Below are 24,642 nucleotides of genomic sequence, written 5' to 3'. Positions count from 1 at the left end.
TCTGTCCTCAATACTTCCTCCTCCTTCGACATCTACCTACTACAGCAAGCACATTCCCGACTTGTCTGGGGTCTGAGTGCAGGGCCTTGTGACTGCGAGGGAAGCCCCCTCCACTTGCACTGTGCCTCTAGCCCCTGCTCCTGTCCTGAATCTAGCATAACTTGAACCTGTCGTCATTTCCAAGTCTCTGTGTCCTGGAGTGAGTACAGAGGTGGAATGCCACCACACGCGGTACTTGCTGCACTACGGTGGCAGACCACGCGTTTTCCAGATGACATCATATCCTCTGCACCCCGAGGGCCATGGAAACCCATACCCCTGACAAAAGGAGGGCCCGACCCAGGTCTCAGACCCTGGTGATGAGTAAGCCTCAAATTAGAAAGGGATGCTGTGGTAACATACAATCTCTAACGGACATTTTACTATTAAATATTAGGCCCCTCACAGCTAGGGAACACACAGATCTGCTGAGGGTCAGAAAAGAAGGCTCAGCCCTAAGTTGGAGCGGGGAGGTGCACCCTGCACCCACTTACTTTGCCGTCCCCCTTGGGGTTTAGATAAACCACATAGTGTCCGCCGTGGTTGTCTCCACTGTGAACCAGGACGGCATGCAGGATGTAATTTGCAGGGTCCTTGGGGTCTGTCTTCTGCAAAAACTCATCGAGTGGTAACTGCTCTGGAAACTCAAACCTATTAAAAAACAGTTTTAAAGAAATTCAGTAATGATTTATGCCCAAAGTTCTTTTCGGTTTTACTTACTACAAGCTTTTTTAACTCAATGGTTCATCTTTAATGACAAAACATGATTTTGACTAAGGTCCTTGGACAGCCCTTGAGATTTCCTTTTCGTTTAAAAATCTGTTAATCATGTCAATAATTAAGGCTTAAGGCTGGGTTTGAGAGGTGGGTGGAACACCGATACAGAATGAGTATAATAAATTACCACTGAACTTCCCAAGGCATGGATAGTCCTAAGGTACTCAACAATAAAAAGGTCCAGGAGTTAACCACTGAGGTGACATGGCCACAACCTGTGGCGAGCACACAGTGAGTGGACAGAGCTGGACTTGGTCTTTTGGTCTGTCCCTCCTTCCTTCTTTTTTTTTTGTTCATGGGGCTTAAACTCAGGGCCTGGGTGCTGTCGCTGAGCTCTTGTGCTCAGGGCTAGATCTCTACCAAGCTGAGCCACAGCTTCCCTTCCAGTTTGAGTGGTTTACTGAAGAGCGCCAGGAGGACTTTTCTGCCCAGGCTGAGTAGCTAGGATTACAGGCATGAGCCTCTGGTGCTTGGACTTGGCTCTTCTAACATTCATTCATCCACTCACTCAAGGTGAGCAAACCCATCACAGCTAGGGACCAAGGTAAAGTACCCTCAGAGTCAGGAAGGCAGACCGGGCAGGGCAATCACCAAGAGATGCTGCTGGCTGAGGGGCGCCCTGATCGCAGTTCCTCCACCTGAAGGACTGTCGAAGTGTCTGGGACTCCCTCTGTGCAAGCAGCAGAGGCCATTTCTCTGAATGCCACACAAAGCAGCAGGCAGAGGCCAGCAGTGAGTGCCTGCTGGGCACATGGACTCCCTCAGGTGAGGGGTGGTTACCTGCCCTCATGAAGGCACAGACTACCATTCCTGCACCTCATTTCTGAGGCCATCTGGAAGACCACTCGTTTCATGGGACATATACCTGCATGAGTTCATGCATTCAGGAAAAGCAGGCAATTCTAGTTATCATCAGACGGAGAGCTTAAAGACTAAAGGAGAGCCAGGCAATAGTGGCCCATGCCCTGCAATGCTAATGACTCAGGAGGCCGAGATCCAGAGGCTCACAGTTGGAGGCTAGCTGAGATAGTATCCATCTTCAATTAAGCCGTGAAAAAAAAAAAAAAAAAACAACTGGGAAATAAGACTTGTACCACTTGGTGTATTCAGTAGGAATTGGCATATTCTCTACTGCAGCATGTACCAATGTTAGGAACACTGGCAATCTGCCCTCACAGCCTGCAACCTGCTTCACAGGGGTAGAGGGCTGGAGAGGGAGAATCGCTAGAACAAGCTGGCCTCTGGGGTCTTCTGGGTGGACCTCAGTGCTGGGAGTCCCAGGGAAGGTAATACCAAAAGCGCAAGAACAGCGGATGCCCCCTCACCCCGCCCGCTCCCAACCACTTTACCTATCGTTGATCTTGATATTTTGGTCCGTTTGAGGGTCGTACATAAATCTCATCAGCTGCAGATGTAGCACTGGTGGCAACGTTAGGAATTTCACACCTTTCTCTGCTTCCTGAACATGGAGAAGAAACGTGAATCAGCTCACCTCTACCTTCATGAAGCCATGAAAGGACCGGTTTTATCACAATCGAAACAGGTCTGTGGAGTCAACAGTGCAAAACAAGGGACACATCCAGCGGCCACCTAAGGCGTCTTCTTTATTAATCTCAGCACCTGAAAGGCCAGGGCCGGGAATCAAGCTCCACCTCAGCCGCAACTACATAGGCTCTGTCTCAAAAAGTTTTCATGGGCCAGGTGCTGGGGGCTCACGCCTACAATCCTTGCTACTCAGGAGGCTGAGATCTGAGGACGGTGGTTCAACGCCAGCCTGGGCAGGAAAGTCTTACCTCCAAAACTGCGAGTTTTTCTGCCTCAAAGTGGTAGAGGGCTAGCCTTGAGCAATAAAAAGCTCAGTGACAGTGCCCAGGCTCTGAGTTCAAGTACCATGACTTGAACACCTATATAGTGCAATCTACAGAACACACTACAAACAAAAAAAGGCAGAAACATACTTGCTGCAATGCGTCAATATGAAGCAGTCCCCTGAATTTTATAACTAGATCATCCAGTTTCAACCTTGTAAACTGAAATAAAAGGTGTACTCAAATACAGCTTTGGGGGGCTGGGAAGGTGGCTCAGTGGTAGAGCGCTTTGGACTCTGCAGCGTGGGTAGTGTCTCTGCAGTGAACGGAGGAGGGCAGTGGACTGTTGGACTCCGTTGTCACCTGCGTGGAGTTTCCATCCCATCTTAAGTCCAGCAATGGGGAGGGGTGGGGAGGAGGCCGTCACCTCAGTCACATTAGATGCTGTGGGCTGACAGGACAAGGTAGAGGACGGACCTCCTTCCCGGGCTGCCTCCCAAGCCGGTGTGCACACTGGGTGCTCCCGCCATCAGCAACTCTCCTCGTGCCTCGTGGCCACTGGCCTCTTGCTGCAGACACTCTCATTCACACCCCAGTGCCCGGCATTGTGGTGGCCGCGTGACTGCCCAGCTCTCAGCCTCTCCTCCATCGTGACTGCACCTGGCACCTCAACCACTCACGGGCCTCGCTGCCCTCCTGCCTCTTCTAATCCAGACTCTTCAGGCTACAAGCCCACGAGCCCTACAACTCGCTACAAGAGGAGGGCCTGGGGGCTGGGACCAGCCACATTCAGCAACCTTGTTTGGTGTGAGACTCTTTAAGAAGACAGGATTATCTGGGCAATTTCTAGGCAAAACCCCAGACCTAGGATCTTGTTCCCACTGTTGTGGGAACATGTGGGCTATGACAGAGACATCTGGTGTCCACTGCTGTCCAGAGAAGCAAGTCGTGCAGGCTGATTGAATGTTTCAGCTGTTAACTACTACCTACAGAGATGTTCTGCTCTATGCAGGCCAGGGTCCTGAGTGGCAAACCAGGCACAGGAGCAGGCGCCGCCTCCCATGCTGCCCATTAACCAGCGGCCCACGACCGTCAGAGGGGACGCTAGCACAGAGCACGGGAGTCACTTACCTGCAGGCCATGCTCCCCGGCATCGTACTTGTTGTCACCATCCAGCTGTTCCACTGCCACATAATCCACAAATGATTCAAATACTTGAGGGAGGAGAGACAGAGACAGAGAGGGAAGTCAACTGACATCATCAGGAAGGCTGAAGTATGTATCGCAGCCAAACTCAGTGCCAGGGAAGCCCAACAGAGAGCCCAAGAGACTGTGGCTTCAAGGCTGCTGAAGACTGCAGCAGCAGGTGCCAGAGCCACCCTCACTCAAGGGGACATGGGGGCGGGGGGGAGCAGGACAAACATGGAGACTCAAGGCCTTTTATCTAATTCTGGCCCCAACACTTACCACAGACCTATCATTAAGCAGGTGAGAACAAATATGACTAGCTGTCTGATGACCCAGAACGAGGGAAGCAAGGGTCTCAGCTGGACCCATAGAGGTCCAGCAAAGGGCTTGGCCCCGATGCCCACACACGGACTTGTTCTATTTCCTGGCTAGAACCTCTGAGAGACTCCCAAATAACCAGCAAAAAAAAGACCAAGCTTCAGCCATCACTCAAGGGGTACAGCACCAGCTAAGAGCAAGTAGTCAAGTGAGTTCGAGGCCCCGAATTCAAACCTGAGTTTTGGAGGGGAGGAAAAGAAAAGGGAAGCTCCAAATTGCCAATAAACATTTGAAAAGAGTAATTTCTCTCTAACGGTTGGGGGGAAAAAAAACTCTCAAAAAAGCAATTTGCATTTGCCATTAACTGTCAAGAGGCTGGAAAAGAACCAGACTTCGTTGGGCTGGGAAGGTGGCTCAGTGGTAGAGCACTTGCCTTGCCTGCATGAGGCCCTGGGTTCGATTCCTCAGCACCACATAAGCAAAAAGAAAAAAGCCGGAAGTGGCGCTGTGGCTCAAGTGGTAGAGCGCTAGCCTTGAGCTGAAGAGCTGAGGGACAGCGCCCAGGCCCAGAGTTCAGGCCCCATGATCGGACCAGGAAAAAAAAAAAGAACCAGACTTGGGCCTTATAGCCTCAAACAAGAAAAGGGGGGGGGGCGGGGGGGAGAGGGAGAGAAGGGGAGAGAGAGAGAAACATTACCTAGAAAAAGAGTTAATGGGGCTGGAAAGGTCGCTCAGTGGTAGAGCACTTGTCTTGCATACATGAGGCCCTGGGTTCGAAACCTCAGCACCACATAAGCAAAAAGAAAAACGCTGGAAGTGGCGCTGTGGCTCAAGTGGTAGAGCGCTAGCCTTGAGCTGAAGGGCTGAGGGACAGCACCCAGGCCCAGAGTTAAGGCCCCAGGACCAACAAAAAGAAAAAGAGTTAATGAAAATGTGGTCACACAATTATTACTTCCAAATGAGTGCCACAAATATGAAGTTGAACAAAAGCAAGCAAGAGCAGGGTAAACCACAGATCACAGATCCGCTGAGCAGGGATCACCCTGGAGGGCTGGAAGGCCAGAGGGCAGCTCCCTCAAGACTCGGGATACGGGGTGGGAATGTGGGGTAAGAAGGGGGGGGGGGGGGGGAGGACTCTGACAGTCCCTTTCTTCATCTAGGAGGGGTGCCAACAACTGCTTGCCTAGCTCCCTGCTGCAGCGAGCCCTTCAATGCAATCACTGTGTAAATGACATGTTAAAACAAAAGTGACCCAAAGCTCAACTATACAGTCAGAACTTACTGTTTTTCTTTCCTTTTATACTTAGTTGGATATCGTAATAATCTTCTCTTCTATCAGAGCGGTAATCTACTTCCTTGCACTGGATGTAGGACTGTGAAGAAGCAAAGAGTGGCCTTCAGTGCTGGTCACATTCTCATTGTAACGTCGTTTAAAACCAGTAAGCTAGTGACCACATACCACCATTTTGCCTCTGAACAGCTTGGGGATGGTGCCTTCCACACATGTGCCTTTCATCTTATTCTCCACATTATCAAGCAACTGAAAGAGAGGGTTTGGACTTTGAAGTTTTTTATGCTTAAATGACATACAGTAATTTAATTCTTTACTAGGAAATGTCAATGGTCAAAGAAATTCAAGACTAAAAATATTATGACTTTTGGCATGCAATTATCAAAAAACAAAATCTTCTGTCTTGGTTGGATATTTACAAAATATCTACATGCAATAGTCGAGGTTAACCTTTTATATGGCCTTTGGAATGAATTAGTAATCTGTAGTGCCTTTAGAAGCATTTTTATATTCATTTTACCTCTGTGAAAAAGCATGTAAATTGATCACTAAACTTAACTCGTAATGGTCCACACCAAGAGATTAATGAGGTTGAGCCTGTCAACAGGATTGACTGGTTTGTCCATGGATATTTAATGAACTGGATTCAATCCAGCTAGTGCTGTAAAAAAGAAAACACACCTTGCCCAGCCAATCACCTTGAGGCACCATCTCATGTGTGCATCTGTCTTTCCTCACCGGAAAGGAGCGTTTGCTAGTGAGGGAAGAGGGCGGGAGGGTCGCCAGCACACAGAGGACTGCCTCAGTGGGACCTGGGGCGCGGGGGGCTGGCAGCTGGGACGCAGTGGCGACCAAGGGCCACTGGGACAGCCACCGGAGCCAACATGTTGGCTCCTGTCTCCTGAGAATTCACAAGTTAGAAGTCTATCGCCTACCGCTGCTTAAACTCTATCTTCAGATAAGTCAAATCATTCTTCCTAGCTTTTAAAACCAGACAGATGCTCCCTTTTCTCTCTCTCTAGCTTAGGTTTGGCCTTCAACACACAAACATGGCTGTTATCTGAAGGAGGGCTGGGGCTTCACTTGCTAGCAACATTGCTTCACAGTATTCACTGTAAGAACCACACAATTAGTGCTTGAAACTTACCACTCGACACAGCTCTTGAACATCATGTTGCATGAAGCTATCTAAAGTTTCCCACCTTTCAAAGATAAAATGGATATCTACATTTAAAACTCCACATTTCAAAAGTATACATTAACAAGCAATGTAGATTCAAAATATAAATGGACTCATTAGCCATTTGAGAATATTCTCAAATTCATTTCTGTGAGGATTACTTTGGGGGATTACAGTTGATGTATATACTGTTCTCAAAGTCTTCCTGCGAGAGAGGAGGTGGTATCTCCAAGTTAAGTTTTCACACATTTGAAAGTTATATGTATTCAAGTGTTCTGTTTCCAAAGAGGTAAGAGGAGAAACAGGATACAGCAATAGCAAGACTGAGCAGCACACGGCGACCCCAGGCTGCGTGCCTCCTCTCATTCTGCCCTGTTTGTCCCAGACCATACAGCAGTGGGAGGTGGGGGCTGGGAGGGGTGGCAGGCTGGGATACGCACCCAAAGGACTTGGTCAATTTCTTAGTTCCTACAGGCTTGTCGCTGTGCTGTAGCTCGTAGAACACTCTTTGCAATGCTAAAGGGACACTTTTAGAAGAGTCGTCACCCTCAGTTGGCATCATGTACACAGCCTAGGAAAATCAACATACAAACAGGTACTTAATCGTAGGTCAAAGTTATGTCTACTATCTCAAGGGCTAAGGTAATTGCTAGGGCTTTTGAGCAATCCAAAAGAAGTCTGAGTGACCCAAAAGAAGTCTGAAAGTTTGAAAAATTAATGAATCTCTTTAGAGACACAAGGAAGCAAAAAGAATTTTTAAAATTACCCTTATACCTCCCCACCCAACAAGAACCACTTCATTCACCTTCCCACTCCTGGAACATTATTTTTAGCTACCATCAAATGTGAGCAAAATTTTTGTGAATGTAGATGGTACTAGCTGTACCCCATTAACTATTCCCTTACACACCGCATCCCACTGCAGCTGTATGTGCCTGGGACCCCACCAAGTCTCAGTGCATCACGGCCAAATCCTAAAAGTAACTAGCAAAAGAACAGGACTGGGATATAGCTCAAGTGATAGAGCACCTGCCTAGAAAGCAACAGGCTAAATTGTGTGTGTGTATGTTGGGAGGAAACACAATTACAGGAAGTCTGTAAAATTACAATGGCTCTAATAAACCTGATCTGGTAGGTGACCTCACTCAGCAGCTGCCCCAGTTGGACACGGATATACTAGATAGAACACGGCGGACACAAAGTCCACTTACCTTTCGTAGTTGATTTGTGAAAAATAAAGTCTGCAGCAGGCTGTTCATGTAACAAGTCGCTCCCTGATTCTTCAAGCCAACATAGCCAGTGTGCTTCTTTGAGTCCCACCTGGAAGATCAGGTAAGCTTGAAGGGAGCTGCACAGGCTGCCTTGTGACTACCATGTGTGTGTGTGGGGGGGGGGGGGGCACCCCTACTGTCACCACTGAACATCCCAACATGCCCCTCCCCACCAAGTCTGAGAAACCCAGGCCTGAGGGCACGGCGTAAATTCATGTGTCTACTGACCACTACCGCTACCCACATTTATCAAGACCAGCACCCACAGATTCTGACTACATACAACATACTTATATGAACTGTGGCTTACAGAACAGGCTTAGTACACACAATCACAAAGCCACATGCTTTACCATCACCACCTCCCCTGCCTCCCCATGGCTGGGTTTTATAACCAGCACGCTTCAAAATAAAGGCATGGCACCTCTGTCGTGCTATTTACACACTGCTCTTTGCTTCTCTTCCAAAGCAGCCTGCTTTGTTTGTGGCTCTCAAGCCTACAGCTATCCTTTGTGCCTGGCAGTGAACGGCACCAAGGAACAGCTCTGTCCTCCCATCACATGAGGGGAAAGGAAGACAGCACCTACTACCTTGGGCCCTGGATTCAGTGGAAGGGCACACGGACACTGGCAAGGCACCAATGAGTTGCGCATATGCATCCTTAAATATGTTCTAATGCTTTTTTTTTTTTTTTTTGCCAGTCCTGAGCAACTTGATCCTTACTTAAGGGAAGATTTTAATTAGGGTGTTTTGCATACAATTTGCTTCGTCAAATTGGAAATATTGGTGAGGACAAATTAAAGTGTTGTGTTGTTTTGCCAGTCCCAGGGCTTCAACTTAAGAGCCTGGGCACTGTCCCTGAGCCTCTCTGTGCGCAAGGCTAGCACTCTACCACCTGAGCCACAGCACCATTTCCAGCTTTTTCTGTGTATGTAGTACTGAGGAATTGAACCCAGAGCTTCATTCACGCTAGGCAAGCACTCTACCACTAAGCCACATTCCCAGCCCCACAAAAGTACTTTTAATAGTGAACAACTTACGCAACTCCATGGGGTGCATCTGCTTGTACAAAGACTTCAAAAGTAACTTTGTCATCATCTATAAATCCTTTCTCAGGATCAGTCACTTCCTATAAAAGAGAAATGGAAATATCCAACTTGCATAAAAACACACATGCTTCCTTTATTCCCAGGACAATTAACACACGTTCTGCCTTATACTTGCTGGGAAGGTGGCTCAGTGGTAGAGTACTGGCCTTGCATGCATGAGGCCCTGCGGTCATTCCTCAGCAGAAAGAAGCCAAAAGTGACTCAAGAGGTAGAGCACTAGCCTTGAGCTGAAGAGCTGAGGGACAGCGCCCAGGCCCACAGTTCAGGTCCTATGACCGACAAAAAGCCCACCCTTTTAGGTGATTCTGCAGACCTGGGGTTATGTTATGCAACACAGGCAATAGGAACCTTAAGGATCCCCAAACCCAGGGGCAGAGCGAGGAGGACTCTCTGGAGATGTCAGACAAAGCATGAAGCATAAATAAGCCAGCCAGGAGCAGCAACACACCAAAGAACATTCTAGTCATCACTGCCTCTGAATAAGCCACATATACTGCCCCCTCCCCCAAAACCTAACTTGAAAATTAAGCCATGTGAAACTACCTAGCAGCAGCTGACTTTAGTAAACCTATGGGGAGGATGCTCCAGTGTGTGGTTAAAAGCTGAACAAGGGGCTGGGAAGGTGGCTCAGTGGTAGAGCGCTTGCCTTGCATGCATGAGGCCCTGGGTTCGATTCCTCAGCACCACATAAGCAGAAAAAGCGTGAAGTGGCGCTGTGGCTCCAGTGATAGAGCACTATAGCCTTGAGCTGAAGAGCTGAGGGACAGCGCCCAGGCCCAGAGTTCAGGCCCCACGAACCACCAGGAAAAAAAAAAAAAAAGCTGAATAAGAAAGCCAAATACCAGCCCAAAAGATCACACACTCGCTCTAAAGTGAGTAGAGAATCCTCTGAAGGGTGGAGCAACAGTGCTTCATTACTTACGCTCCAGGCCATAAAGTTGGAAAATCCCCAGTCATTCTCCTTGTGGAAGAACAGGTGGCTAATCCGGCGGCTGAATGACTTCTCGTCGTCCCGATAGTTTATTATCTTCAGCACAGCTTGGGCATGGCACGACCACGACCTGGTGAGAAAATAATCTAAGCCTTAGCTGACGCATCCAGCTCACATCTGCACGTCGTCAAGACACTGGAAACCAGCACATGAAAACTTGCTTACATCGAGTTGGTGGAGGTGTGGTTACCTTTCTAGGGAAATGCTCGGGCTTAACTCATGGGCTTTCCAAAACCATTTGGTTTGTCACAGACTTCCTAGTTTTCCAGTTATATCTATGAAAGTACAAGCTTGTGAACTTTAGATCTTGTCTTAATTCTGTAATTGGCTACAATTAAGCGGGAACTGTAGTGCTTACTGAACACCCACACCGTCCTAGGTTTGCTGCCCAAGACTACACAAAAATGAAAAGGGCTAGAGGCCTAGCCTCCCACATGGCAGCACCCCTGGCCTCGCTCCTGCCTGTGACATGGGTTCTTGTAGCACGCCTGCTGGGGGAGGGGGGGTGTGCTGAACAGGTACACAACAGCGTACATAACTACGTGTGGGGCTGAGGGTGGATGGGTCTCAGCACAAGGGCTTTGAAACCTAATGGGTGTCCTGCCCCACTTTAAGCTCGCTAACCAAGGTTTGTGGCTGAAGCAGGGCCATGTGCATTAAAGTTGCCACTGGCCTGAGAAGCGGTTTCAGCCTCTTTAAGAAGGGCAGGAACAGCACTTTTGCTGAAGACACCTATGGGATACAGACAGTTCACTCTTCCCTAACTACTAATGCAAGTCAAAGTTTACATCTGAAAACAAACCCATGATCAAATCATCACATTGCACAGGAGAAAGAGAAACTCCCACCTATAAAAAGGCTCTAGCTTCATATAACATTGGTTTGGCCAACTGACTACAGTGCTGGGGAAGGAACTAGGGCCTTGCATGTCCTAGGCCAGTACTCTTTGCCACTAAACCGAATTCTAGTCCAGCCAAGCACTTACATACTAAAGGAGGAAAAAGAAAAGGAGTTGTGCTTCCAGGAGCTGTCCCCAGGCCGTACTGGGGACACTGGGCGGGATAAGGTCTGAAGCAGCAGCTCTCCTGAGGCCCTCCAGGAAGAGGAGCAGAGCAGCCTACATTTCCCTACAAATCTGTCACAGGGCTTTCTGACAGAAGTGAGATCCATCAATGCTGATGATCCAATCAATGGGCAGCACTTTTGTTTACAAAAGAGTCACCAAGATCTTCCTTAAACTTTAGGACATTTGACAATGCACCTGCTTTTAAAAAAATTACCCAAACCAATTTTTCCTCCTAAGTCAGAATCTCTGTCCTAAATGTCAGTTTTTTTTTTGTTTTGTTTTTTTTTGGGGGGGGGGGGGCAGGGCGGGGGAATACGGATCTAATCATGGGCTTGAACTCAGGGCCTGGGCACTATCCCTGAGCTTTTGTTCAAGGCTAGTGCTCTACCACTTTTAAGCCACAGCTCCATTTCCAGTTTTTGAGTGATTAATTGGAAATAAAAGTCTCAGGGGGACTCATCTGCCTGGGCTAGCTTTGAACCACGATCCTCAGGTCTCAGCCTCCTGAGTAGTTAGGATGACAGGCGTGAGTCACCAGCGCCTGGCATGTAAATGTTTTACTCTGTACAAACAGAAGGATCCAAGAGGACTGAGCTGTCAAGAGTACAGACATCTGGTTATAACCTCTGAGCCACTGGCAGAGCAGAAGGCAGCTCTCCAAGGCCTGGTCAACATCCAGCTTCAGTTTTCCATTTGCAAGGAAAAATATACTTTTCTAGTTTAGACAGGACATACCAGATACCTTTAAGCAGATCTATTTCTTCTAATTTTAAATCAGAGGGCTATGTAGAGGTAGCAAGAAAATTGAAAATGAAACTGAGTACAGCTGATCAAATTTGGCTTCCAATAAAGGTAATGTAACTATTTGTGGATTTGTAGTTGCATCATTTAAACTCTTACGTGGAGTCAGATTCAGCATTGCACTGGAGAAAGAATCCTACGCTTTTTTGGTGTGGTCTGTCTGGATAAAAGCGTGGCATCACCATAATCTTCCATGGCAGATTTCGCACAAAACACGGAGGGCTAAGGACCGACTCACTCAGTCTGCTGAAGCGCTCGACGGTGAACTGAAAGGTTGCCTCGGAGCGCCAACTGGTGTCTGCAAGAAAACATGCCATCAATCACAGTGCTGGGCACCCGGCACCAATGGGAAGCACGCACATACGCTGGTGTAACCTGCTCTACAAAATCTCAACGGCTAAGCTTTTGGGGAAATGAGTGTCGCGTCCAGATCATTCAAAGGTCTCTGTAGGAGCAGAGCCTTCCTGACCCAGTGGGGGCAGCACACCTGCCTTCTGTGGAGGCTCAAGAGGTCAGGGTGGGAACATCTACTCTAGTATCTTCATCCCTGAGTAGCAGGCCTGGGCACCGAGTGAGCAGACACCTGGAGAGGAAGAAGGTCACAGCTCACTCTGCTGGTCAGTGAAGATGACACAAGCCATGACAGGGGAGGAGCGGTGAGCCCAATGGTGTTTGAGGACCTGGAGGGGACCGGCCACTGCTTGGAAGTACAGCACATCTAAAGGCAAGAATATAGCTAGGCCAGTCTAAAAATACATGGCAATGTCCATCTTGTCCCACTTTTGTGAAAACTCAGCTTAGACTCCTCCTTATGACAAGGGTGGGAACATGTTTTTTTCCTGAGCCATACAAATTATCAGTATAGGCAGACAGGTGCAACCGGCCAACAAGAGCATAAAGAAGCATTCGAGTCTGTCCTGTCATGCACCAAATGGTTCTTTTGTGCCTTCTATGGCCTGCAAGCTGGAGGTTCCCCACCTGCCTCTTGGGAATACTTTTTGCAAGGTAGGAGTCTGACACTCTTTTCAACATGAAATAGTAAGTATTTTACATTGGTTTCTCCAATATAGCTCAACTGAAAGTCTCAATGTAGAAGTCCACCACCTTTTGCAGGTGACCAGGTCACTCTGTGTGGACAGGGCAGTCTATCTTACTGTCTACTTTTCAAACCACTCTGAAGGAGTCTTTGTCCCCAGTCACCCTATCAAAGCTGTGAGAGCAACATTTGTTGTGTACAAGGCAACTGCCAGAGTTGGATGGCTACAGAAACTCTGAGGGCCAGTGTTCCTGTTCTGTGCCTGTCTCACTGAGCAGGGAAGAGCTCAGCGGACGGCAGGGACCAAGGGCCATACCCTGAGGGGGCTACTGACATCCCTGACCAGGGAGCCCCCGAAGCACAGGCAGTTGGCTTGGGTAAAGAGCACCCCGAGCCTGCAGGCCTCTGAGGGCCGCCTCCCTGAGACCCACAACTGCTCCATCTCCCAGCTGCACACACACCACCCAAGGCCTCCGAGAGGCTGCCGGGAATGTGCAAATGAGCTTGTTCTTTAGAAAACATGTCCATCAGTCCTCACGAGAGGGGATTCTGTACCAAAGAAATAAAAGCCCAAGTCTTTGTGACCATGAGGATAGTTTCACCTGCTTTCCCCCATACCCTAAGGCTCACAGCAGGGGCCTTGGGAAGGAGAGCAGCCCAAAAGGGAGTACCCCATCCAAGGGCCGATAGGGCTGGAGTCTGTTCAAAGGCTCTGAGGGGTTAAGTATACTAAAAGAAGAAATCTCTTCATGACAATGTCTAAAATGACTTAGGAAAAAAGTTTTACCACTCATTTTTATGGGCACACAAATCAAACGAGCAGCACTGAAATCCTCACAGTAGATCAGTGTAGACAGGACCCAATTCCCCTTTGCAGTGAGGAAACACTTTGTACATGGTCTCACCAGAATGGTGGGACTGCTGCACTGAGCATGATGCGTGCGCCTTTGGTTTCAAACGCACTCCCCAGATGCAAAGCTTTACAGAGACCACACACACAAGACCCGCCAGGTTCTTTGGGAAGGTTACACCTCTTCTACTTCATGTTCTTTGTGTAACTTCGATCTGTAGGGTTACAGTTTTACATAAATAAAACTAACACAAGCTGGGCACCAGTGGCTCACACTTATAATCCTAACTACTCAGGAAGCCGAGATCTGAGGACTGCAAGTCTATGAGACTCTTATCTCAAACAAAAAGATTAAGCAGCAGAAGACCAGAAGTGGAGCTGTGTCTCCAGTGGGACAGTGAAAAGGCTAAGGCACAGTGTCTAGCCCCTAAGTGCAAGTCCTAGTATTGGTACAAAAACATAAATAAAACCATTCTTTTGCACCCCTCCTTCCACCAGGCAAATTACTGAATTATTTTTGATTAAAAAAGAAATTGAGGTACCTACTACTGCCACCTTACTCCTGCATTTCTAGCTACTAAAAGGCCGAAAGGCAGCTCCAAGACCTGACTGTGGTTCTATGTTAGCCAGGCAGCACACCAATCCCCAAGACACTTATCTCCAACTAACCAACCAAAGCCCAAACTGGAGGGATGGCTCAAGTAGTAGAGTGCCAGCTGTGAGCATAAAAAGCTGAGCAAAACTAAGAGGTCCAGAGTTCAAGCCTCAGTACCAACACTAATCTCCCTCCCAGCAAAACCAGAGAAACAGTGGTGAAACTCAGTGGTGTCAAGCCACATGGTACCGCGGTGTGGTCCATCCTCAGTGCTCAGCATTTCGTTAAATGTCACACTGCATTCCTGCACTGAAGCACATTCTTACAACAAGCTCGTCTTACAAAGTTCCACACAAAACCTCACCTGAATAAATGCCAGGACACAGGATGTATCAGTGTTAGAGCAGTGCTTAGCATGTGTGAAGCCCTGAAGCCTACCCCCAGCACCAAGAAAAATCCACTTCAGTGGCTCTAAGAGCCGCATACTAATAGAACAATTGAGAATTTAAATACCAAACAGAAGGCTACAAAAAAAGAGACACAGACTTGAAACCCATCTGTCTGGAAAACCAGTGGATCACCCTCCTATGAAAAATTCCATAAGCCTGTAAACACTTTTGCAACTTTTGATGAGTTTAGGATTCTTTCATGTTTTAAAAATTAAAAATAAAGGGCTGGAAGGGCTGGAACTGTGGCCTAGTGGTAGAGTCCAGAGTCCTTGCCTAGTGAAGCCCTGGGTTCGATTCCTCAGTACCACATAAACAGAAAAAGCCCGAAGTGGCGCTGTGGCTCAAGTGGTAGAGTGCTAGTCTTGAGGAAATGAAGCTCAGAGAAAGTGCTCAGGCCCTGAGTTCAAGCCCCAGGACTGGCAAAAAATAAAATAAAAATAATAATAAGAGTAATAGTAAGCAACTGCAACCCCGGACCCGCCTGTCCACCCCCAGCAGCGCTCCAGCAGCGTTCCAGCCTACCACTCTCCTCAGACGCCCTGACAACCCACCAGTGCCAGCAATCATGAGATGGGCCCAAAGCTCCCAATCTCATCTCAGTCATGTGACCAAAGTAAAAAAGGATGCAACACTTCAAGATTTAGAATGGAAGAGACTTCTCCTAATGATGTTCTAACTATCTAAGGAACACAGGTACCTAAAAAATGTTAAGATGCAGAGTAGATATCGCTAGAAAATAAATCTGCTATCTTCCCATTATTCTAGCAAGGTTTTAAACATTCTCATTTTCGTTCTCCTACCCACATCTCCACTGTCCTAACAAGAACACAGTTAGACACTGATAACATAACATGCCTCTGCGGCCATGCGTGTGAGACTGAAGCAGGAGGAGCTCAGTTCAAAAGGGCCAGCCTGGCGACACAAGGAAAACCCTGTGTTCTCAGGAAACAGCACAGCAGCTTCCCAGGGGGTGTGTCCTGGCTTGACACGTTTTCAGAGTCTGGGGGACCACTAACATGTCTAGTGTGGTGAAGCATGAGAGCCGAGCCATGCCGTGCCGTGCCACAGCAAAGGGCCAGGCCCAGCCCAGAGCTCCTCCAACGCTCACAGCGCGGGCCGTGGCTGCCTGCCCTCTCCCTCCTTTGGGTCTGCCATCCCACAGATGGGAAGAGCCATGACAGTCCTTGGGCCTTTGAGAAGGTAACTCCAACTCCACACCACAAGACTGCGCCTAGTGGAGACTCCTCTACCTCCCCACCTGACAGCCACAACAGGGGCATTTCTACCAGTAACCCTGTAAAATCTCAAGAGCAAGAGGATTTTGCCTGTCTTATGCCCTTATACAATGATTCTCAACCGAGGTGACCCGGGCCCCCAGGAGACTCCGGGCCACGTCTAGAGCCAGTTCTGGTTGACACGTGCAGGTGGGTGGGGAATGGGGGTGGAGGTGGGGTTACTGGCATTTCGTAATGCACAGGACAGTGCTGCGCTCTACGTACAACCATGCTTCCCCCATCCCTCTTCCTAAGGGGGAGGGAGCTTCATCATCCAACTGCACAGGGAGAGCTGACAGGGTGGGGCCAGTTACTGCTCCACACGTGACCCAAGTTCAAGTTGCTCCCAAATGCACGCCTGACTCCTTGGCAAGGCCAACTTCCCAAAGGTACTCTCTGAATCACTCTCGGCATCTCTGGAGTCCGAAAGCCCAACAGCCAACGAGACCACGCCCACACCATTGCCCTTGCCCTTCTTCTACGGTGGAAAGCGCACTCCACGGGGAACAAAGCAGCGGGTGCAGCCCACGCCTCTTTACCTTCCTCAGATATTGCCTCAGCCAGCTGCCAGGGGAAAACCGCACTGTGAGAGAACTCTCAACTGCGGCTGCAGTTTCGCATGGAGGCTGAACTTTTGGCAGGAGGTCTGACAGCAGTCCTTCTGGTGGTGCAGCCCGTGCCTGATGGTTTCTTTCAACTGCCCCGTTACTCCCCTGGGAAGGACACAACCCTCATGAGGATTGATGGACATGCTTGTACAGAACATGGTTTCATATAACACTGCAAGATTCCAGGGGCTGCATAAAGCTCCCTTCGGGGGATTTTCGACCTTGCAAATGTTTGGGTCACATAATCTGATAAATTATAAGAAGAAATAGTCTCCATGGAAAAAAAATGATGTCCTAGAACACAAAATGCCCATGCATGTACATATGCCTTTACACGTAGAAGCTACTGTTGAAAGTCAGTGGGGAATGGGAAGCCCAAAGCTTGACTGACTGTACTCCTGCCAGGGGTGGGGTTCTTAGCTACAAGTGACCGCTAGATGCTACAGAGAGAATGCAATGGAAAGCCAAATCCCAATGTCTGGAAGTAGCTTGCTGTAAACAAAAGGGAAGAAGGAGGAAGGTCTGCTCATCGCCTGAGTGCTACCGTGACTGGAGAATGGCAGGTGCGGTGGACGCCCACTCACTACAAGTCTGGAGTTGAACCTTTATGCTTATGCTGGGGAGAAACAACTTACCTTCAAGTTTTACAGGCAGCAACGAAACTCAAAACAAAAATAGGAGCTTACATTTTTCTTCTACCATACTGAGAACTAGCTACTCTGAAGAAGCTCACAACTGCTCAGGGATGGAGTCTGTGCTTGCGGCTGAACTCCGCTGCTGTGAGTAGGCCTGGCGCACTTACCATCCTCCATGTCCTCTTCCGCATTGCTGTGCCCGTCACTCAGGGCCACATTCCCGTTGATGACAGGATTCTGAGTAATTCTTGGCGGGTCATCTGTATCTCCAGCTTTAACAAAAACAAAGACATCCAACAGGTTTGACATTCTCAGCTTGGACCACACGGTAAATAAATAAATATATGTATATATATACACACGCACACACATATATATTTTGACAATTTGTAGTGATAAATTCGAATTGAGCTCTAATAAAAAAAATCATTCTAATCCCCAAAGCATTCATTATTGTATTTGCTAAATATAAATAGGACTCTCTTGCTTTCCAAAACTAAATGCAATTGGCCACACTGTAAAATCTCCTCTGTATGAAATTACACTTACATAATTATGGTTTGGGGGTACGTGAAAGTGTTTTAAATAGATCTTTTAATGCTACAATGGTTAAATGGCTTAGATTTAAGAAACTATATAACTGATGTGGAAAGTTAATTTTGCAACACATTTCCTAATTAAGACTTGATCCTGGAGAGCTGGAGATGTAGCTCAGTGGCGAAGCTCTTGCCTAGCACGCACAAGGTTTTTGGTTTGATTCTCAGTGCCACAAGAAAAGAAAAAAAAAAAATTAAAAAAAAAAAAAGCCCAAACTTAGTCCTATAGACTGTTTTGTTGAGAAGGCCAATAAAAAACACACAAATACGGTATATTCAAGAAGCATTTAGCTGAGCACCAGTGGCTTACACCTGTAATTCTAGCTACTCAGGAGGTTAGAAAACCGGAAGTGGCGCTGTGGCTCAAGTGGTAGAGTGCTCGCATTGAGCTGAAGAGCACAGGGACTTACTAAGACCAGAGTTCAAGCCCGATTACCCACAAAAAAAGAAGCATTTAAACATCTAAAACTATGGTGATGAAGCATGTTGTTGTTTTGTGAGGGTCTTGCTATACAGCTCAGGCTGGCCTCAAACTTAAGATCTACGTTCCTTAATCTCTGAATATGCTCAGATAATGTGTGTGTGCCACAATGTCCAAACTTTATAGAAAGAGTTTAATTAAATACTAGCCATTGAATTCACCAGTTATTTCAGAAGTGTGATGCAACCTGTGACGACCCTGACGTTGCTCTGAGAATTCCTTGGCACACCACCCATTGCAATAGAAATTGTTACGTGTCTGTGCAAACAAAAGTCATGTTACTCTAAATAGCAAGGTAGCTGTGTCTCTGGCCTTCCCAGCTTCAGAGCACTTCTGCCACCAAGATCAGAAGGCTATCTTATTCAGCACCACGGACAGTGCCATACCCTTCTCCCTAAATCCCAGCTCTGCAGTTACAGGATGAAGACCTCTACATGAAACCACACATCCTTCTCTTGCACATCTCAGAAACTCTTCAAATGAAGAAACAAAGCTGGGTGCCAGTGACTCACACCTGTAACCCTGGTTTCCGCAGGTGGCTGAGATCTGAGGATCGAGGCTCAAAAAGCTAGTTTGGAAGGTAAGTCTGAGAGACTCATCTCCAATTAACCACCAGAAAACTGGAAGTGGAGCTGTGGCTCAAAGTGGGAGAACACTAGCCTTGAGCAAAAAAAAGCTTGGGGACAGTGACCAGCAAAAACAAAAACCACCCGGGGGCTGGAGGTGTGGTACACTGGTAACAAGAGGCTGCTTATGAAGCATGAAGCCCTGAGTTCAAACCCCAGGACAGCCTCTCCCCTCAAAAAAGGTATTAAAAAAAAAATCAATGCCACATAATGATTGAGGGAAGCCCCGCTGTTTTAAAACACTGCCTCAGTCTTTGATGAAGCCGCTTCCTCTGCAGCTGGTACCTAAAAGCCAAGGCAACAAGTAGAGGTCTACAACTGAACATATGCTCCCTTTTGGTGGATCTGTGGTTTGAACTTCAAGTGCTCTACACCATTGGAGTCCCATCCCCAGCCGTTTTGCTTTCTTCTTCAGATAGGATCCCACTCTTTCGCCTGACCTGGTGGTACTGTTGGGGCCCTGGAACTAAGGGTAGAAAAACACAGGTCATGGAGCGCTTGCCTGAGTGCGCGAGGCACTGGGCTCGACTTCCAGCACCACCACAGAAGTCCTTGACACACTACGTGTCTTTAAGAAAAGTACCATTCAAAAGCAGCACACTCAGAAATACAATTACAACCCTCTTCATTACTCCTACAGCACAGAGCATTATTCTGTATGTTCATTAAAAAGGCACAAAATACCCATTTCTCAGAAACGTAAGACTATGTTTCTTCTTTACTGAGAAGCCTTTGCTTGTGTTCAGCCTTTTCCTGCTGACTTCCACTTGTGATGTCATAACAGAACCACGATGTCACCAAAGAACCCTTGCCAATTGCTACGGAAATAAGCTGGCATGGTGGAGCACCTGAGTCCTCCCTGGGCAAGAGGAAACACTTCACAGAACAGCCAGCCTCCAGCTCCTCGGACACCAGCCCTGCTCAGTCAGTGCTGGGCTGGCTCGCCTGTGACATTTTCCTGTCACCTTACAAAGATTTACCAATCTCTTCTCTAAAAAGGTCCGGGTAGGGGAAAGACAACGCAAACATCTCAAGTAAACATGACACAGCCTTCTAAGCAAGGGTCCACATACCACCATCAGGGGTGCCTTGGCTGTAAAGATGCATCTGCCTCCTGTCCATAATTGTCTTCACTCACAGATTCTCCCCCGTAGTGATAATTTACTGATAATTTACATAGTGTTACAACAGCAGCTGGCAGTCCTTGGGCTGGTCAAATGTCACCCTTAGCACACCATCCCCAACCTACCTATCCACTCACCTCCAACGCCAAGTCACAACCCCGTTGGGGTTGTTTTCTGCCTGACCTCTCCTTTTCTCCTCCATGGTACTCCTACATATTATTTAACATGCCACATGTCAAAACAAATGAGAGGTATCACTTAACACTCTAGCCTGATAGTATGTGATTGGTAATCCCAAATACACTTAAGAATAACTGAGAAATAAAGTCCTGAATCACCTTCTGGCCCCAGCCTGCGGTTTCCAGCCATGTCTCATGGCTCTGCAGCCGAGACTGGGGGTGGGGTCCCCCACAGAGTGACTGCATAGAACCTCAGGGGCCTATACCTCAGCATTCTTTTTTCTTTTTTAAAAGCATCCTACAAATTTCTTTAAGTCCAGACCAGTTCATAAGTCCAGACAGATAATGTGAAGTGGTCCAGAATCAGAGTGGGGGTGTGAGTGGAAAACCAGTGAAATCCCCCCCCAAAAAAGCCTATCTCCCAGGTCCTTTCCAATACCAGGGCACTGCTGAGCCAAACACGCCAGGCCGAGAAGCAGCATGTCCCAGCGCTGGTGCCCTCATTGTGACAACAGACCTCTAGCGATGCAAACATATCTATGAATGCTAGTTTCATGCTTGCTACTCCAGCCAAGCTAGATCCAGGATCAGACCTACAGTCCTAGCTGCTCCTCCAGGCTGAAATGGAGGTCTGAAGCCAGACTGCATGCCTTCATGGTAGGGTTCTAGCTTTATTGTAAGCAGGGTAGAGCAAGAACAAGACATACTAAGTTCAAGCCCCAGAAGAAAGGTGTACATACTCCCAATACAACTTGTGCTCCTGCACAATTTAGACTCAAGTTGTACTGAAGTCAAATTATGGATTCACCGGCAGCTCTAAGATACACACAGAGAGAAAGGCCATGAGCCCTTTTCCTAATTTTCCTCCTAGTGCCATCCTGCAAAAACTCTAGCACACCACCACCACCACCACCACCACCACCACCACCACCACCACCACCACCACCACCACCACCACCACCACCACCACCGTCAGAATACTGTACAACTACCACTTGGGCTCAGCTGGGGTCTATCTCTGAACAGCTGCTGTGCATGTGCAGCTTTGTGTCTGCTACCAGTCAAGACTCCCACACAAGGCCATCACCAGGCCTTTCATGACCACGCCACCTCCATCATTCCTGGAAAACCTGAATTGCTCCCTCTTGTCATTTAACAAATGGTCCCATGGTTCATACCAATGTGCTCCTTTTAACTGCTAAGCAGGACTGAGTCTGAGGCAGGGAAGACAATACCCTGTGAGCTGTGGGTGTCTGGTTTAGGGTATTACAAGTAAAGCTGCTATATGCATTTCCCTGTGGGTCCTGGTTGCACAGAGGTTTCTACTTTTGGACTTCGAAAGAATGAAATAAATGTTCAAGCAAGTATATGAGTCTGCAAATGAGGCCCCATGAAGGATGGAAAAAGTTCTTAAGCCAATTCCAACCTTCCTCTGTTCACACATGCATGTGCAATGTACATGTACTTGTACTCAGGAAGCAAACAGTACACTGACCACAGAAAAGGCAGAATTATACAGTTTCTAGCCTCAAATAAGGATACATATACATATGCACAAATATGACTAAGGATTTATTTTATACCAGTGCTAAAACGTGATGGCATGGTAGACTCAATGGTTCTCCTACGGGTGACTATTTCCAACTTGCCAAACACCATCACAAGTGACTTCTAACACGCTGAGCTGCATTCCAGCCCCCTCCCCAAAAGTCAGCCAAGCCTTTTCAAACAATGGCAGTATCAGCCATGCCTCTGAAGTACCCTAAATGGTGCTGAATGCTGACCACATGAGCAGACTCCTGCACCAGGCTTGCTAGCCCTTCCAGAGAGCAGCTCCAGCTGTACCTGCTACACCACCCAGCTGTTCCAGTCCACAACATGCCTTCAGGTGCCGAAACCTAGGAGCAAAAACCTAGCTGCTGGCGAACACCTGCCAGCAGAGGAGCTAATAAAACAAGCTCAGCCATCAACAGTTCCTTAAAGGGAGAAACCCAGCCTGGGTTACTTGCAAGATGAAGCAGCAGAAGGTGGTGTGGTCAGAACCAGCCTCTGGGTGGCAGGCTGGTGAGAGGGGACACGAGTTCCCTGGGCATCCCAGAAGCAGGGATGGTGGGAGTCAAAGGCAGACCAGCCACTCAAGAAATCCATTCCCTGGAGATCACCCTCGCTTACGACCTTGTCCAACATGGCAGCTTTAACCTGTGGTGGGCACTGAGGGCTACAAACCCTATACAACGAACCAGCTGGCAAGGATGTCTTCAAGGTTCTCTCTCCCACAAGAGAAACAAGGTCGTCTGCTCAAGTGTGGGGCTAGAGCAGGCCTGTAAAGGAGAAACACCAGGACGCGCTGACAGAGACGGCCTCTGGAAAGCTGCAGATGGATTATCTCCTGGATAAGCAACACCTGCAACAGGGACCGGGGCATGGCCCAAGGCCTAGCGCTCAGAGCCAGATGGGTGGCTGGGGACGGGGGGATAGGACCAGATTAGAACATGAAGTAGCCACAGGGATGTGATGCAGAATACACATGACTGCTCCTGCAACATGGGCTGGGGGCGTGGAGGGGCTAACACACAGAACGGTGACCTAAAGTAGCCATGGATGTGCTATGCACAACACACACGGTCGCCTGTGTGGACCTGGATAATCGTCTCCCTAGGGCGTGAGTACACAGCCTCTGAGGAAGGGAATCCCCTTATCTGTGCTTCCCCGATGTGGGGCATTTTCAGTGAGCATGTATCTTAAAAGAGCAAAATTAGGAACAAATACACCAGCCTGATCCTCTTTCGGCCCCTATGGTTACTATTTCTCAGGGCCTTCTTGCCACCCATAGCAACTCCCAGAGCGCCTTTGCTCGCTCATCTTGCCAGTCCACATTATTATTCGTTTGCCCAGGGTAGCGGCTATCATCTGGACCATGAAGGGCCAGGCAATCTGTCCCTCACAGCCTGGGTTTCTACAGCACTCAGAATAAAAGCAATGAGTTCAGAAAAAGAATAACCATTTTAAAAAGTAGAACTTTCATCAAAAGTAACAGCTTCTAATTTCCAAGGTAAGTACTGATCATTAACAAAATACACTAAAGATGTGCCAAGTACCATTCCTGTTTCTCTCGAAAGTAACTCCTGACACCAAGCTTAGAATACTCTGGCCATGGGCAGACCAGGCATACATATCCCAGGGTGCTGAGGATGCAGAAGACAACAGACCTGAATTACAGTCCTGCCCGCCGTTAGCCAGCACTGCCTACTGTTCTACGCCAAGCTCTGGGACTGGCCGCTCTGCATCCTGAAACCCAACCAGTCACCCCTCAGGGCCATCTGCTTTCCTCCAGAGTCCTGGCTTTCACACTCCAGGTGGCCATTTGCAGTGTTGTGTCCGCATTACTGCATGTCGGCTCTCTGGATACCATCCCTCTAATTGAACATGGGTGGCTCATTTTCCCAGAACCTCAAATGCAAGTGGGTCTACAACAAACAACCCATCCACTGCAGAACAGAACCAGAGCTCTTGTTTACTGGGCAGAGGTACATTCAGAAAACAAAGATCAAGCCAGGTGCCGGTGGCTCATGCCTGTCATCCTAGCTACTCAGGAGGTTGAGATCTGAGGATCGAGGTTCCAAGCCAACCAGGACCAGAAAGTCCATGAGACTCTTATCTCCAATAAACCACTCCGAAAACCGGAAGTGGCACTGTGGCTCAAGTGGTAGACTGCTTGCCTTGAGCTGAAGAGCTGAGGGAGAGCGCCTGCACAACCGATCAAAAAAAAAAAAAAAAGAAAGAAAGAAAAGAAAAACAAAAAACAAAGATCAAAAGTCACACCTCCACTTCTGAGGCTGGAGATGTGGCATACTGGTTAGAGGCCCAGGCAAGCAAACGAAGAGGAGACAAGGGGAAAAAAGGTAGGGCTATCTGTACCAAAACTGCAGTCTTGCTACTGTTTGAATGCTACAGCTAAATATTCTGCCCAACACCACCAATCTTATTTTTTGAAATTCAGTGTCAGAAACAGAAACCAGAAAGGGAAATACTCAAAAATAAATGCCACACAGCTAGCTAAAAAGTTAACTGAGCAAGAAGACTGGTCTGTGAAGTTACCTCACTCCAGCTGTGGGATCCAGAGGCTCCGGGGATCTCTGCCTCCACCTTGTGAAAGTGGGCAGGCTACAGGGAAGGGACCTAGACAACCCAGCTGGTGATAGCGGACACTGAGCAAGAAACAGGCATGGAGCAGACTCAGATAATCTGTCTGGCGTAGAGGTACCTGGACAGCCTCCAGCCATACCAGCTCCCTCTGTGGGAACCCAAGAGTAAGGTTTACCCTGTTCCCATCTTAAAACTTCACTGCCC

The 24,642-nt window shown here is 48.1% G+C and overlaps 1 protein-coding gene across 2 annotated transcripts in view; it reads right to left on the bottom strand.

The window, feature by feature from the left end:
- The window catches only part of Usp7 (ubiquitin specific peptidase 7), a 42,358-nt gene that overhangs the window by 8,301 nt on the left and 9,415 nt on the right, over positions 1–24,642 (bottom strand). Inside the window, exons 1-13 of one of the 2 annotated variants that reach the window (XM_042698243.1) lie at positions 17,454–17,542; positions 16,583–16,756; positions 11,939–12,137; positions 9,904–10,042; positions 8,913–9,001; positions 7,813–7,921; positions 7,042–7,172; positions 6,569–6,623; positions 5,590–5,670; positions 5,413–5,503; positions 3,756–3,838; positions 2,166–2,275; positions 534–690 (exon numbers count right to left, since the gene is read on the bottom strand). In XM_042698243.1, the coding sequence (XP_042554177.1) occupies positions 534–690; positions 2,166–2,275; positions 3,756–3,838; positions 5,413–5,503; positions 5,590–5,670; positions 6,569–6,623; positions 7,042–7,172; positions 7,813–7,921; positions 8,913–9,001; positions 9,904–10,042; positions 11,939–12,024 (1,131 nt within the window). In that variant the 5' untranslated portion in view covers positions 12,025–12,137; positions 16,583–16,756; positions 17,454–17,542. Of the gene's footprint in view, positions 1–533; positions 691–2,165; positions 2,276–3,755; positions 3,839–5,412; positions 5,504–5,589; positions 5,671–6,568; positions 6,624–7,041; positions 7,173–7,812; positions 7,922–8,912; positions 9,002–9,903; positions 10,043–11,938; positions 12,138–16,582; positions 16,757–17,453; positions 17,559–24,642 lie in introns of those variants that run through there. The other variant, XM_042698242.1, reaches the window with a different exon arrangement.

Source organism: Dipodomys spectabilis, unplaced genomic scaffold (assembly GCF_019054845.1).
Source record: "Dipodomys spectabilis isolate Male_0828 unplaced genomic scaffold, ASM1905484v1 ptg000231l, whole genome shotgun sequence".
NCBI lineage: Eukaryota > Metazoa > Chordata > Mammalia > Rodentia > Heteromyidae > Dipodomys > Dipodomys spectabilis.
The sequence above is the reverse complement of the archived record's forward strand: the minus strand, read 5'-3'. Positions and strand labels throughout refer to the sequence as shown.